Raw genomic sequence first — 16,562 nt, forward strand, 5'->3', positions numbered from 1 at the left:
TCCCTCCCTCTCCCTCTCCACCTCTACCTCCACCCCTCCTCCCTCCCTCTCCACCTCTACCTCCTCCCCTCCCTCCCTCCCTATCTTCACCTCTACCTCAACCTCCTCCCTCCTTCTCTTCTACCTCCTCCCCTCCCTCCCTCTCTTCACCTCTACCTTGTTCCCTTCTCTCTCTCTCTCTCCACCTCTACCTCCCCTCCCTCCCTCCCTCTCTCCACCTCTACCTCCGCCCTCCCTCTCTCTCTCCACCTCTACCTCCTCTCCTCCCCTCCCTCTCTTCACCTCTACCTCCTCCCCTCCCTCCCTCTCTCCACCTCTACCTCCTCCCCTCCCTCTCTCCACCTCTACCTTCTCCTCTCCCTCCCTCTTTCCACCTCTACCTCCTCCTCCCTCTCTTCACCTCTACCTCCTCCCCTCCCTCCCTCTCTCCACCTCTACCTCCTCCCCTCCCTCCCTCTCTCCACCTCTACCTCCACCCCTCCCTCTCTCTCTCCACCTCTACCTCCTCTCCTCCCCTCCCTCTCTTCACCTCTACCTCCCCTCCTCCCTCCCTCTCTCCACCTCTACCTCCTCCCCCCCCTCCCTCTCTCCACCTCTACCTTCTCCTCTCCCTCCCTCTCTCCACCTCTACCTCCTCTCCTCCCTCCCTCTCTTCACCTCTACCTCCTCCCCTCCCCTCCCTCCTCTCTCCACCTCTACCTCCTCCCCCTCTCTCCACTTTTACCTCTCCCTCCCCTCCTCCTCTCTCCACATCTACCTCCACCCCTCCCTCCCTCTCTTCACCTCTACCTCAACCTCCTCCCCTTACTCCTCCCCTCCTTCACCTCTACCTACTCCCCTCCCTCCCTCTCTTCACCTCTAGCTCGTTCCCTCCCTCTCCCTCTCCACCTCTACCTCCACCCCTCCCTCCCTCTCTCCACCTCTACCTCCTCCCCTCCCTCCCTCCCTATCTTCACCTCTACCTCAACCTCCTCCCCTCCTTCTCTTCTACCTCCTCCCCTCCCTCCCTCTCTTCACCTCTACCTTGTTCCCTTCCTCTCTCTCTCTCCACCTCTACCTCCCCTCCCTCCCTCTCTCCACCTCTACCTTCTCCTCTCCCTCCCTCTCTCCACCTCTACCTCCTCTCCTCCCCTCCCTCTCTTCACCTCTACCTCCTCCCTCCCCTCCCTCCCTCTCTCCACCTCTACCTCCTCCCCCCTCTCTCCACTTTTACCTCCTCCTCCCCTCCCTCTCTCCACATCTACCTCCACCCCTCCCTCCCTCTCTTCACCTCTACCTCAACCTCCTCCCCTTACTCCTCCCCTCCTTCACCTCTACCTACTCCCCTCCCTCCCTCTCTTCACCTCTAGCTCGTTCCCTCCCTCTCCCTCTCCACCTCTACCTCCACCCCTCCCTCCCTCTCTCCACCTCTACCTCCTCCCCTCCCTCCCTCCCTATCTTCACCTCTACCTCAACCTCCTCCCTCCTTCTCTTCTACCTCCTCCCCTCCCTCCCTCTCTTCACCTCTACCTTGTTCCCTTCCTCTCTCTCTCTCCACCTCTACCTCCCTCCCTCCCTCTCTCCACCTCTACCTCCGCCCCTCCTCTCTCTCTCCACCTCTACCTCCTCTCCTCCCCTCCCTCTCTTCACCTCTACCTCCTCCCCTCCCTCCCTCTCTCCACCTCTACCTCCTCCTCCCCTCCCTCCTCTCCACCTCTACCTTCTCCTCTCCCTCCCTCTTTCCACCTCTACCTCCCTCCTCCCTCTCTTCACCTCTACCTCCTCCCCTCCCTCCCTCTCTCCACCTCTACCTCCTCCTCCCCTCCCCTCCCTCTCTCCACCTCTACCTCCACCCCTCCCTCTCTCTCTCCACCTCTACCTCCTCTCCTCCCCTCCCTCTCTTCACCTCTACCTCCTCCTCCCTCCCTCCCTCTCCTCCACCTCTACCTCCTCCCCCTCCCTCCCTCTCTCCACCTCTACCTTCTCCCTCTCCCTCCCTCTCTCCACCTCTACCTCCTCCCCTCCCTCTCTTCACCTCTACCTTCTCCCCTCCCTCCCTCTCTCCACCTCTACCTCTTCCCCTACCTCTCTCCACCTTTACCTCCTCTTCTCCCTTCTCCTCCTCTCCACCTCTAGCGCCTCTTGTACCTCCTCCCCCCTCTCTTCCTCTCCAACTGTACCTCTCAGGACCTACAGCTGGCTCAGCAGACAATCTTACATTCCTGACCCACACACCCATGGATACACACACACACACACACACACACACACACACACACACACACACACACACACACACACACACACACACACACACACACACACACACACACACCGTTTCTCTGATGTGCTAACCACCGTTCAACCCCTCTCTTCCTATACAATTATACCCCCTGCTGTGTAACCTGGCCCCTGTGTAATTGCTCTGTGTTCACACCATCACCGACACCCCTAAGTCAGTAACACACACACACACACACACACGTGCACACACACACATGGACACACTCACGCACAGTTTGACCTTGGCTCTTGTTACAGTCTCAGGGTTCACTCACCGGCCAAGATGGCAAGTCAAATGGGTCCAGCAGCCAAGACAGGGCCCCATTCACCGCAAGGCTGCTACCATCTATTACAGTGAGGGAGAGAGAGTGAGAGAAAGAGAGAGGGGGAGATGCGGGAGGGTGGGGTGGGGGCTAAAGGGGAAAAAAGAGCATGGGAAGCTGAAATAGAATGTGATGTAGAAACGTAGCTTTTGGTGCTGCGTACGTCTCTGTGACACACGACCTGGGCTGGACGTCTCTGTGACACACGACCTGGGCTGAGCGTCTCTGTGACACACGACCTGGGCTGGACGTCTCTGTGACACACGACCTGGGCTGGACGTCTCTGTGACACACGGCCTGGGCTGGACGTCTCTGTGACACACGACCTGGGCTGGACGTCTCTGTGACACACGACCTGGGCTGGACGTCTCTGTGACACACGACCTGGGCTGGACGTCTCTGTGACACACGACCTGGGCTGGACGTCTCTGTGACACACGGCCTGGGCTGGACGTCTCTGTGACACACGACCTGGGCTGGACGTCTCTGTGACACACGGCCTGGGCTGGACGTCTCTGTGACACACGGCCTGGCTTTTCTGTTCCTGGCCCTGGCTCCATCTGTGGTGTGTGTAGGACTGTGTGTGTAGGACTGTGTGTGTGTGTGTGTGTGTGTGTGTGTGTGTGTGTGTGTGTGTGTGTGTGTGTGTGTGTGTGTGTGTGCCTGAGGTGCTCTGCCTCTGAAAGGCACTTTAGAAATTAAAGCGATGCCAGTGCTCTGTAATGGGGCTTAAATGATCCAGAAAACACAAGATATATTGACCATTTAATGAAACACGCAACACACTCCCTAATTCTGTTCTCAATTTCACCAAACTGCTCACCTTCCCTTTCTGGCTCCTGATTGCTTATTTCCTTTGATTCACAGTTAAGGAGTTTAGATTGAAGTGTTATAGGAGTGTTATAACCAAGTATTTTGGTCAAAAGGAAGAGCATCTGCACACATTCACTCTCTCTGTCTCTGTCTCTGTCTCTGTCTCTCTCTCTCTCTCTCTCTCTCTCTCTCTCTCTCTCTCTCTCTCTCTCGCTCTCTCTCCCTGTTTCTGTTTCTGTCTCTCGCTCTCTTTCTCTCTCTGTCTGTCTCGGTCTTTCTCTCTTACCTCCCTCCCTGAGTGTCCTCTGTGGTTTGGCCATACATAAATAATGTAAAGGTAATGATCTCTATTCTAAAGGCCCTGTCCTGCCCCCTCAACACCGATCCTCCCACCACACCTCTGTCTGTCTGTCTGTCTGTCTGTCTGTCTGTCTGTCTGTCTGTCTGTCTGTCTGTCTGTCTGTCTGTCTGTCTGTCTGTCTGTCTGTCTGTCTGTCTGTCTGTCTGTTTTTCTCTCTCTCTCTCTCTCTCTCTCTCTCTCTCTCTCTCTCTGTTTCTTCTCCTCCAAGATCTCCCTCTCTCTGTTTCTTCTCCTCCAAGATCCCTCTCTCTGTTTCTTCTCCTCCAATATCCCCCTCTCTCTGTTTCTTCTCTTCCAAGATCTCCCTCTCTCTGTTTCTTTTCCTCCAAGATCTCCCTCTCTCTGTTTCTTCTCCTCCAAGATCTCCCTCTCTCTGTTTCTTCTCCTCCAAGATCCCTCTCTCTGTTTCTTCTCCTCCAAGATCTCCTCTCTCTGTTTCTTCTCTTCCAAGATCCCCCTCTCTGTTTCTTCTCCTCCAAGATCTCCCCCTCTCTGTTTCTTCTCCTCCAAGATCTCCCTCTCTCTGTTTCTTCTCCTCCAAGATCCCTCTCTCTGTTTCTTCTCCTCCAAGATCCCTCTCTCTGTTTCTTCTCTTCCAAGATCCCTCTCTCTGTTTCTTCTCCTCCAAGATCTCCCTCTCTCTGTTTCTTCTCCTCCAAGATCTCCCTCTCTCTGTTTCTTCTACTCCAAGATCTCCCTCTCTCTGTTTCTTCTGCTCTATCTTGTGAAAAAATCTAACTTACATATAAGAAACCTGCGACATTTCACATGTGGAATTGGAAGTTCATATGTGAAAAACATTCACATGTGATTGTGAACCTAAAAATGAGATCTTTTCACATGTGATTGTTTTTCACAACATGTGAACCTAAAAATGAGATCTTTTCACATGTGAAAGTTTTTTTCACATGAGACACTACATAATCCATTTTTTGATGTGTGAAACTGCATAAACATGTAAAGACATGCAAAGAAGGTGTTTACATGGGAACTCTGAATGTAATACATGTGAAAATATTATTTTACAGGAAATGTTTGCTCAACATTTAAAAACAGCTATTTCACATTTTTTTTATTTTATTTTACCTTTATTTTACTAGGCAAGTCAGTTAAGAACAAATTCTTATTTTCAATGACGGCCTAGGAACAGTGGGTTAACTGCCTGTTCAGGGGCAGAACGACAGATTTGTACCTTGTCAGCTCGGGGATTTGAACTTGCAACCTTTCGGTTACTAGTCCAACGCTCTAACCACTAGGCAACCCTGCCGCCTCGTAAAAATACGATTTCACATGTGTTTATTTGTAAGGGCACACACCCACCCACACAAAAAAAAACATGAACAAATCGTGACATTTTCACAAGTCAGACACGTGGTTTTTGTACACGTGAAGCTTCACATGTACATTTTTCTCTCCTTTTTCCCCTTTCTTACATGTATATTTTCACCACTTCCAGCTACATGTGGTCTCCCATCCAGAGACCGACCCTGATTATTTTCACCACTTCCAGCTACATGTGCTCTCCCATCCAGAGATAGACCCTGATTATTTTCACCACTTCCAGCTACATGTGGTCTCCCATCCAGAGACCGACCCTGATTATTTTCACCACTTCCTGCTACATGTGGTCTCCCATCCAGAGACCGACCCTGATTATTTTCACCACTTCCAGCTACATGTGGTTTCCCATCCAGAGATAGACCCTGATTATTTTCACCACTTCCAGCTACATGTGGTCTCCCATCCAGAGATAGACCCTGATTATTTTCACCACTTCCAGCTACATGTGGTCTCCCATCCAGAGATAGACCCTGATTATTTTCTACCACTTCCAGCTACATGTGGTCTCCCATCCAGAGACCGACCCTGATTATTTTCACCACTTCCAGCTACATGTGGTCTCCCATCCAGAGATAGACCCTGATTATTTTCACCACTTCCAGCTGCATGTGGTCTCCCATCGAGGGACCGACCCTGATTATTTTCACCACTTCCAGCTACATGTGGTCTCCCATCCAGAGATAGACCCTGATTATTTTCACCACTTCCAGCTACATGTGGTCTCCCATCCAGAGACCGACCCTGATTATTTTCACCACTTCCTGCTACATGTGGTCTCCCATCCAGAGACCGACCCTGATTATTTTCACCACTTCCAGCTACATGTGGTCTCCCATCCAGGGACCGACCCTGATTATTTTCACCACTTCCTGCTACATGTGGTCTCCCATCCAGAGACCGACCCTGATTATTTTCACCACTTCCAGCTACATGTGGTCTCCCATCCAGAGATAGACCCTGATTATTTTCACCACTTCCAGCTGCATGTGGTCTCCCATCGAGGGACCGACCCTGATTATTTTCACCACTTCCAGCTACATGTGGTCTCCCATCCAGAGATAGACCCGGATTATTTTCACCACTTCCAGCTACATGTGGTCTCCCATCCAGAGACCGACCCTGATTATTTTCACCACTTCCAGCTACATGTGGTCTCCCATCCAGAGACCGACCCTGATTATTTTCACCACTTCCTGCTACATGTGGTCTCCCATCCAGAGATAGACCCTGATTATTTTCACCACTTCCAGCTACATGTGGTCTCCCATCCAGAGACCGACCCTGATTATTTTCACCACTTCCAGCTACATGTGGTCTCCCATCCAGAGACCAACCCTGATTATTTTCTACCACTTGTGGTCTCCCATCCAGGGACCGACTCTGATTAGCTTCAAACCAGCAGTGGGATGCAGGGTGGTAAGCTGCTGGAAGGAATGTGCCAAAACTCTTCTGGAAAGAAGGGAGTGAAAATAAAGGCCAAGGTAACATAACAAAACTGAAGATGGGGAAAGAGGGAGGTGTTTTATTTCATTGTGTTATCATAACAAAACTGAAGATGGGGAAAGAGGGAGGTGTTTTATTTCATTGTGTTATCATAACAAAACTGAAGATGGGGAAAGAGGGAGGTGTTTTATTTCATTGTGTTATCATAACAAAACTGAAGATGGGGAAAGAGGGAGGTGTTTTATTTCATTGTGTTATCATAACAAAACTGAAGATGGGGAAAGAGGGAGGTGTTTCATTTCATTGTGTTATCATAACAAAACTGAAGATGGGGAAAGAGGGAGGTGTTTCATTTCATTGTGTTATCATAACAAAACTGAAGATGGGGAAAGAGGGAGGTGTTTTATTTCATTGTGTTATCATAACAAATGTTTTGGGGAGGCTCCATTTAAAATGTATTTGCTCTCGCATTGTTATTTATTTTATTTGCACTATTTTGTTTTGCTATCAATACTTTTGGGTTTATGTTTTGCTTTCAATATAATTATTCTTGTTTGCTATACTAGGAATGTTGTTCTCGACTTCAGAAGTCTTGATCCATATTAATGAAACAAATGTAACTCACTCACTACAGGATTGCACCATATACAGTAATAACACAATTAGTTTGTTAAAGGTGTTTAAAGCGGCAACCCTTAATTGAAACATGAACAAACTCCGCGCCATTGTTTCGTTAAAAGCTGAGGGACGGAGAAATGCAGCCATTCTCAAATCCATGGACCGCTAAGGATGCATTGACCGTCCATGAAATAAAGATTCTAGTTTTAACCATGTTTTTAGGTTATACTTTGTTTGTTTAGATTGGCTTTGTTTACAAACATTGTAGTAAATGTGGAGTTTTCTTACATGTGAAACTGGCAATTGGATTTTCACTTTCACATGTGAAATGATAAGTTCACAGTAAGAAAACTCCACGTGAAAATCAATCATGTGGAACATATAAAGTAAGTGAACCATGATTAGATCAGTATGAAGAAATATATGTACCTGAACAGAAGTAGAGGTAATCTTTTAATAATGATTGGAATGTATGCGTTCTGGTAAATCCAGAGTTTAAATCAAAATCAAATCATTTTTTATTTGTCACATTACTTACAAGCCCTTAACTATCAATGTGGAGGCTTTATACAGATATACAGAGGGTACTGGTACCGAGTCAATGTGGAGGCTTTATACAGGGGGTACTGGTACTGAGTCAATGTGGAGGCTTTATACAGGGGGTACTGGTACCGAGTCAATGTGGAGGCTATATACAGATATACAGGGGGTACTGGTACCGAGTCAATGTGGAGGCTTTATACAGATATACAGGGGGTACTGGTACCGAGTCAATGTGGAGGCTTTATACAGATATACAGGGGGTACTGGTACCGAGTCAATGTGGAGGCTATATACAGATATACAGGGGGTACTGGTACCGAGTCAATGTGGAGGCTTTATACAGATATACAGGGGGTACTGGTACCGAGTCAATGTGGAGGCTTTATACAGATATACAGGGGGTACTGGTACCGAGTCAATGTGGAGGCTATATACAGATATACAGGGAGTACTGGTACCGAGTCAATGTGGAGGCTTTATACAGGGGGTACAGGTACCGAGTCAATGTGGAGGCTATATACAGATATACAGGGGGTACTGGTACCGAGTCAATGTGGAGGCTTTATACAGGGGGTACTGGTACCGAGTCAATGTGGAGGCTATATACAGGGGGTCCTGGTACCGAGTCAATGTGGAGGCTATATACAGGGGGTACTGGTACCGAGTCAATGTGGAGGCTATATACAGGGGGTCCTGGTACCGAGTCAATGTGGAGGCTTTATACAGGGGGTACTGGTACAGAGTCAATGTGGAGGCTTTATACAGGGGGTACAGGTATCGAGTCAATGTGGAGGCTATATACAGGGGGTACGGGTACCGAGTCAATGTGGAGGCTACATACAGACATACAGGGGGTACTGGTACCGAGTCAATGTGGAGGCTATATACAGGGGGTACTGGTACCGAGTCAATGTGGAGGCTTTATACAGGGGGTACAGGTACCGAGTCAATGTGGAGGCTATATACAGATATACAGGGGGTACTGGTACCGAGTCAATGTGGAGGCTTTATACAGGGGGTACAGGTACCGAGTCAATGTGGAGGCTATATACAGATATACAGGGAGTACTGGTACCGAGTCAATGTGGAGGCTTTATACAGGGGGTACAGGTACCGAGTCAATGTGGAGGCTATATACAGATATACAGGGGGTACTGGTACCGAGTCAATGTGGAGGCTTTATACAGGGGGTACAGGTACCGAGTCAATGTGGAGGCTATATACAGATATACAGGGGGTACTGGTACCGAGTCAATGTGGAGGCTATGTACAGATATACAGGGGGTACTGGTACAGAGTCAATGTGGAGGCTATATAGAGATATACAGGGGGTACTGGTACAGAGTCAATGTGGAGGCTATATACAGATATACAGGGGGTACTGGTACCGAGTCAATGTGGAGGCTTTATACAGGGGGTACTGGTACCGAGTCAATGTGGAGGCTTTATACAAGGGGTACTGGTACCGAGTCAATGTGGAGGCTTTATACAGGGGGTACAGGTACCGAGTCAATGTGGAGGCTATATACAGGGGTAATGGTACCGAGTCAATGTGGAGGCTACATACAGACATACAGGGGTACTGGTACCGAGTCAATGTGGAGGCTTTATACAGGGGGTACAGGTACCGAGTCAATGTGGAGGCTATATACAGATATACAGGGGGTACTGGTACCGAGTCAATGTGGAGGCTTTATACAGGGGGTACAGGTACCGAGTCAATGTGGAGGCTATATACAGATATACAGGGAGTACTGGTACCGAGTCAATGTGGAGGCTTTATACAGGGGGTACAGGTACCGAGTCAATGTGGAGGCTATATACAGATATACAGGGGGTACTGGTACCGAGTCAATGTGGAGGCTTTATACAGGGGGTACAGGTACCGAGTCAATGTGGAGGCTATATACAGATATACAGGGGGTACTGGTACTGAGTCAATGTGGAGGCTATGTACAGATATACAGGGGGTACTGGTACAGAGTCAATGTGGAGGCTATATAGAGATATACAGGGGGTACTGGTACAGAGTCAATGTGGAGGCTATATACAGATATACAGGGGGTACTGGTACCGAGTCAATGTGGAGGCTTTATACAGGGGGTACTGGTACCGAGTCAATGTGGAGGCTATATACAGATATACAGGGGGTACTGGTACCGAGTCAATGTGGAGGCTTTATACAGGGGGTACTGGTACCGAGTCAATGTGGAGGCTATATACAGATATACAGGGGGTACTGGTACCGAGTCAATGTGGAGGCTTTATACAGGGGGTACAGGTACCGAGTCAATGTGGAGGCTATATACAGATATACAGGGGGTACTGGTACCGAGTCAATGTGGAGGCTTTATACAGGGGGTACAGGTACCGAGTCAATGTGGAGGCTATATACAGATATACAGGGGGTACTGGTACCGAGTCAATGTGGAGGCTTTATACAGGGGTACAGGTACCGAGTCAATGTGGAGGCTATATACAGATATACAGGGGGTACTGGTACCGAGTCAATGTGGAGGCTTTATACAGGGGGTACTGGTACCGAGTCAATGTGGAGGCTATATACAGATATACAGGGGGTACTGGTACCGAGTCAATGTGGAGGCTTTATACAGGGGGTACTGGTACCGAGTCAATGTGGAGGCTATATACAGATATACAGGGGGTACTGGTACCGAGTCAATGTGGAGGCTTTATACAGGGGTACAGGTACCGAGTCAATGTGGAGGCTATATACAGATATACAGGGGGTACTGGTACCGAGTCAATGTGGAGGCTTTATACAGGGGGTACAGGTACCGAGTCAATGTGGAGGCTATATACAGATATACAGGGGGTACTGGTACCGAGTCAATGTGGAGGCTTTATACAGGGGGTACAGGTACCGAGTCAATGTGGAGGCTATATACAGATATACAGGGGTACTGGTACCGAGTCAATGTGGAGGCTTTATACAGGGGGTACTGGTACCGAGTCAATGTGGAGGCTATATACAGATATACAGGGGGTACTGGTACCGAGTCAATGTGGAGGCTTTATACAGGGGGTACAGGTACCAAGTCAATGTGGAGGCTATATACAGATATACAGGGGGTACTGGTACCGAGTCAATGTGGAGGCTATATACAGATATACAGGGGGTACTGGTACAGAGTCAATGTGGAGGCTATATAGAGATATACAGGGGGTACTGGTACCGAGTCAATGTGGAGGCTATATACAGATATACAGGGGGTACTGGTGCCGAGTCAATGTGGAGGCTATATACAGATATACAGGGGTACTGGTACAGAGTCAATGTGGAGGCTATATAGAGATATACAGGGGGTACTGGTACCGAGTCAATGTGGAGGCTATATACAGATATACAGGGGGTACTGGTACAGAGTCAATGTGGAGGCTATATAGAGATATACAGGTGGTACTAGTACAGAGTCAATGTGGAGGCTATATACAGGGGGTACTGGTACTGAGTCAATGTGGAGGCTTTATACAGGGGGTACTGGTACCGAGTCAATGTGGAGGCTATATACAGATATACAGGGGGTACTGGTACCGAGTCAATGTGGAGGCTTTATACAGATATACAGGGGGTACTGGTACCGAGTCAATGTGGAGGCTTTATACAGATATACAGGGGGTACTGGTACCGAGTCAATGTGGAGGCTATATACAGATATACAGGGGGTACTGGTACCGAGTCAATGTGGAGGCTTTATACAGATATACAGGGGGTACTGGTACCGAGTCAATGTGGAGGCTTTATACAGATATACAGGGGGTACTGGTACCGAGTCAATGTGGAGGCTTTATACAGATATACAGGGGGTACTGGTACCGAGTCAATGTGGAGGCTATATACAGATATACAGGGAGTACTGGTACCGAGTCAATGTGGAGGCTTTATACAGGGGGTACAGGTACCGAGTCAATGTGGAGGCTATATACAGATATACAGGGGGTACTGGTACCGAGTCAATGTGGAGGCTTTATACAGGGGGTACTGGTACCGAGTCAATGTGGAGGCTATATACAGGGGGTCCTGGTACCGAGTCAATGTGTAGGCTATATACAGGGGGTACTGGTACCGAGTCAATGTGGAGGCTATATACAGGGGGTCCTGGTACCGAGTCAATGTGGAGGCTTTATACAGATATACAGGGGGTACTGGTACCGAGTCAATGTGGAGGCTATATACAGATATACAGGGGGTACTGGTACCGAGTCAATGTGGAGGCTATATACAGATATACAGGGGGTACTGGTACAGAGTCAATGTGGAGGCTTTATACAGGGGGTACAGGTATCGAGTCAATGTGGAGGCTATATACAGGGGGTACGGGTACCGAGTCAATGTGGAGGCTACATACAGACATACAGGGGGTACTGGTACCGAGTCAATGTGGAGGCTATATACAGGGGGTACTGGTACCGAGTCAATGTGGAGGCTTTATACAGGGGGTACAGGTACCGAGTCAATGTGGAGGCTATATACAGATATACAGGGGTACTGGTACCGAGTCAATGTGGAGGCTTTATACAGGGGGTACAGGTACCGAGTCAATGTGGAGGCTATATACAGATATACAGGGAGTACTGGTACCGAGTCAATGTGGAGGCTTTATACAGGGGGTACAGGTACCGAGTCAATGTGGAGGCTATATACAGATATACAGGGGGTACTGGTACCGAGTCAATGTGGAGGCTTTATACAGGGGGTACAGGTACCGAGTCAATGTGGAGGCTATATACAGATATACAGGGGGTACTGGTACCGAGTCAATGTGGAGGCTATGTACAGATATACAGGGGGTACTGGTACAGAGTCAATGTGGAGGCTATATAGAGATATACAGGGGGTACTGGTACAGAGTCAATGTGGAGGCTATATACAGATATACAGGGGGTACTGGTACCGAGTCAATGTGGAGGCTTTATACAGGGGGTACTGGTACCGAGTCAATGTGGAGGCTTTATACAGGGGGTACTGGTACCGAGTCAATGTGGAGGCTTTATACAGGGGGTACAGGTACCGAGTCAATGTGGAGGCTATATACAGGGGGTACGGGTACCGAGTCAATGTGGAGGCTACATACAGACATACAGGGGGTACTGGTACCGAGTCAATGTGGAGGCTATATACAGGGGGTACTGGTACCGAGTCAATGTGGAGGCTTTATACAGGGGGTACAGGTACCGAGTCAATGTGGAGGCTATATACAGATATACAGGGGGTACTGGTACCGAGTCAATGTGGAGGCTTTATACAGGGGGTACAGGTACCGAGTCAATGTGGAGGCTATATACAGATATACAGGGAGTACTGGTACCGAGTCAATGTGGAGGCTTTATACAGGGGTACAGGTACCGAGTCAATGTGGAGGCTATATACAGATATACAGGGGTACTGGTACCGAGTCAATGTGGAGGCTTTATACAGGGGGTACAGGTACCGAGTCAATGTGGAGGCTATATACAGATATACAGGGGGTACTGGTACTGAGTCAATGTGGAGGCTATGTACAGATATACAGGGGGTACTGGTACAGAGTCAATGTGGAGGCTATATAGAGATATACAGGGGGTACTGGTACAGAGTCAATGTGGAGGCTATATACAGATATACAGGGGGTACTGGTACCGAGTCAATGTGGAGGCTTTATACAGGGGGTACTGGTACCGAGTCAATGTGGAGGCTATATACAGATATACAGGGGGTACTGGTACCGAGTCAATGTGGAGGCTTTATACAGGGGGTACTGGTACCGAGTCAATGTGGAGGCTATATACAGATATACAGGGGGTACTGGTACCGAGTCAATGTGGAGGCTTTATACAGGGGTACAGGTACCGAGTCAATGTGGAGGCTATATACAGATATACAGGGGGTACTGGTACCGAGTCAATGTGGAGGCTTTATACAGGGGGTACAGGTACCGAGTCAATGTGGAGGCTATATACAGGGGGTACTTGTACCGAGTCAATGTGGAGGCTATATACAGGGGGTCCTGGTACCGAGTCAATGTGGAGGCTATATACAGGGGGTACTGGTACCGAGTCAATGTGGAGGCTATATACAGGGGGTCCTGGTACCGAGTCAATGTGGAGGCTTTATACAGATATACAGGGGGTACTGGTACCGAGTCAATGTGGAGGCTATATACAGATATACAGGGGGTACTGGTACCGAGTCAATGTGGAGGCTATATACAGATATACAGGGGGTACTGGTACAGAGTCAATGTGGAGGCTTTATACAGGGGGTACAGGTACCGAGTCAATGTGGAGGTTATATACAGGGGTACTGGTACCGAGTCAATGTGGATGCTACATACAGACATACAGGGGGTACTGGTACCGAGTCAATGTGGAGGCTATATACAGGGGGTACAGGTACCGAGTCAATGTGGAGGCTATATACAGATATACAGGGGGTACTGGTACCGAGTCAATGTGGAGGCTTTATACAGGGGGTACAGGTACCGAGTCAATGTGGAGGCTATATACAGATATACAGGGAGTACTGGTACCGAGTCAATGTGGAGGCTTTATACAGGGGGTACAGGTACCGAGTCAATGTGGAGGCTATATACAGATATACAGGGGGTACTGGTACCGAGTCAATGTGGAGGCTTTATACAGGGGGTACAGGTACCGAGTCAATGTGGAGGCTATATACAGATATACAGGGGGTACTGGTACCGAGTCAATGTGGAGGCTATGTACAGATATACAGGGGGTACTGGTACAGAGTCAATGTCTAGGCTATATAGAGATATACAGGGGGTACTGGTACAGAGTCAATGTGGAGGCTATATACAGATATACAGGGGGTACTGGTACCGAGTCAATGTGGAGGCTTTATACAGGGGGTACTGGTACCGAGTCAATGTGGAGGCTATATACAGATATACAGGGGGTACTGGTACCGAGTCAATGTGGAGGCTTTATACAGGGGGTACAGGTACCGAGTCAATGTGGAGGCTATATACAGATATACAGGGGGTACTGGTACCGAGTCAATGTGGAGGCTATATACAGATATACAGGGAGTACTAGTACAGAGTCAATGTGGAGGTTATATAGAGATATACAGGGGGTACGGTTACAGAGTCAATGTGGAGGCTATATACAGATATAGAGGGGGTACTGGTACAGAGTCAATGTGGAGGCTATATACAGGGGGTACAGGTACCTAGTCAATGTGGAGGCTATATACGGGTACCGAGTCAATGTGGAGGCTATATACAGGGGGTACTGGTACGGAGTCAATGTGGAGGCTTTATACAGGGGGTCCTGGTACCGAGTCAATGTGGAGGCTATATACAGGGGGTACTGGTACCGAGTCAATGTGGAGGCTATATACAGGGGGTCCTGGTACCGAGTCAATGTGGAGGCTTTATACAGATATACAGGAGGTACTGGTACCGAGTCAATGTGGAGGCTATATACAGATATACAGGGGGTACTGGTACCGAGTCAATGTGGAGGCTATATACAGATATACAGGGGGTACTGGTACAGAGTCAATGTGGAGGCTTTATACAGGGGGTACAGGTACCGAGTCAATGTGGAGGCTATATACAGGGGTAGGTACCGAGTCAATGTGGAGGCTACATACAGACATACAGGGGTACTGGTACCGAGTCAATGTGGAGGCTATATACAGGGGTACTGGTACCGAGTCAATGTGGAGGCTTTATACAGGGGGTACAGGTACCGAGTCAATGTGGAGGCTATATACAGATATACAGGAGTACTGGTACCGAGTCAATGTGGAGGCTTTATACAGGGGTACTGGTACCGAGTCAATGTGGAGGCTATATACAGATATACAGGGGGTACTGGTACCGAGTCAATGTGGAGGCTTTATACAGGGGGTACAGGTACCGAGTCAATGTGGAGGCTATATACAGATATACAGGGAGTACTGGTACCGAGTCAATGTGGAGGCTTTATACAGGGGTACTGGTACCGAGTCAATGTGGAGGCTATATACAGATATACAGGGGTACTGGTACCGAGTCAATGTGGAGGCTTTATACAGGGGTACAGGTACCGAGTCAATGTGGAGGCTATATACAGATATACAGGGGCTACTGGTACCGAGTCAATGTGGAGGCTATGTACAGATATACAGGGGTACTGGTACAGAGTCAATGTGGAGGCTATATAGAGATATACAGGGGTACTGGTACAGAGTCAATGTGGAGGCTATATACAGATATACAGGGGTACTGGTACCGAGTCAATGTGGAGGCTTTATACAGGGGTACTGGTACCGAGTCAATGTGGAGGCTATATACAGATATACAGGGGTACTGGTACCGAGTCAATGTGGAGGCTTTATACAGGGGTACAGGTACCGAGTCAATGTGGAGGCTATATACAGATATACAGGGGTACTGGTACCGAGTCAATGTGGAGGCTTTATACAGGGGTACAGGTACCAGAGTCAATGTGGAGGCTATATACAGGGGGTACTTGTACCGAGTCAATGTGGAGGCTATATACAGGGGGTCCTGGTACCGAGTCAATGTGGAGGCTATATACAGGGGGTACTGGTACCGAGTCAATGTGGAGGCTATATACAGGGGGTCCTGGTACCGAGTCAATGTGGAGGCTTTATACAGATATACAGGGGTACTGGTACCGAGTCAATGTGGAGGCTATATACAGATATACAGGGGGTACTGGTACCGAGTCAATGTGGAGGCTATATACAGATATACAGGGGGTACTGGTACAGAGTCAATGTGGAGGCTTTATACAGGGGGTACAGGTACCGAGTCAATGTGGAGGCTATATACAGGGGGTACGGGTACCGAGTCAATGTGGAGGCTACATACAGACATACA

General features: G+C 48.8%; 1 protein-coding gene across 1 annotated transcript; it reads left to right on the plus strand.

Moving 5' to 3' along the window:
* The first annotated feature begins 4,743 nt into the window (after window positions 1-4,743).
* On the plus strand, window positions 4,744-6,488 carry LOC135563089 (histidine-rich glycoprotein-like). The gene is made up of 3 exons (XM_065006039.1): window positions 4,744-4,758; window positions 5,216-5,440; window positions 5,595-6,488. The coding sequence occupies exons 1-3, from the start codon at window positions 4,744-4,746 to the stop codon at window positions 6,486-6,488; spliced, it is 1,134 nt and encodes a 377-aa protein (XP_064862111.1).
* The last annotated feature ends 10,074 nt before the right edge of the window (window positions 6,489-16,562 follow it).

The sequence above is a fragment of the Oncorhynchus nerka genome, linkage group LG20 (genome assembly GCF_034236695.1).
Source record: "Oncorhynchus nerka isolate Pitt River linkage group LG20, Oner_Uvic_2.0, whole genome shotgun sequence".
NCBI lineage: Eukaryota > Metazoa > Chordata > Actinopteri > Salmoniformes > Salmonidae > Oncorhynchus > Oncorhynchus nerka.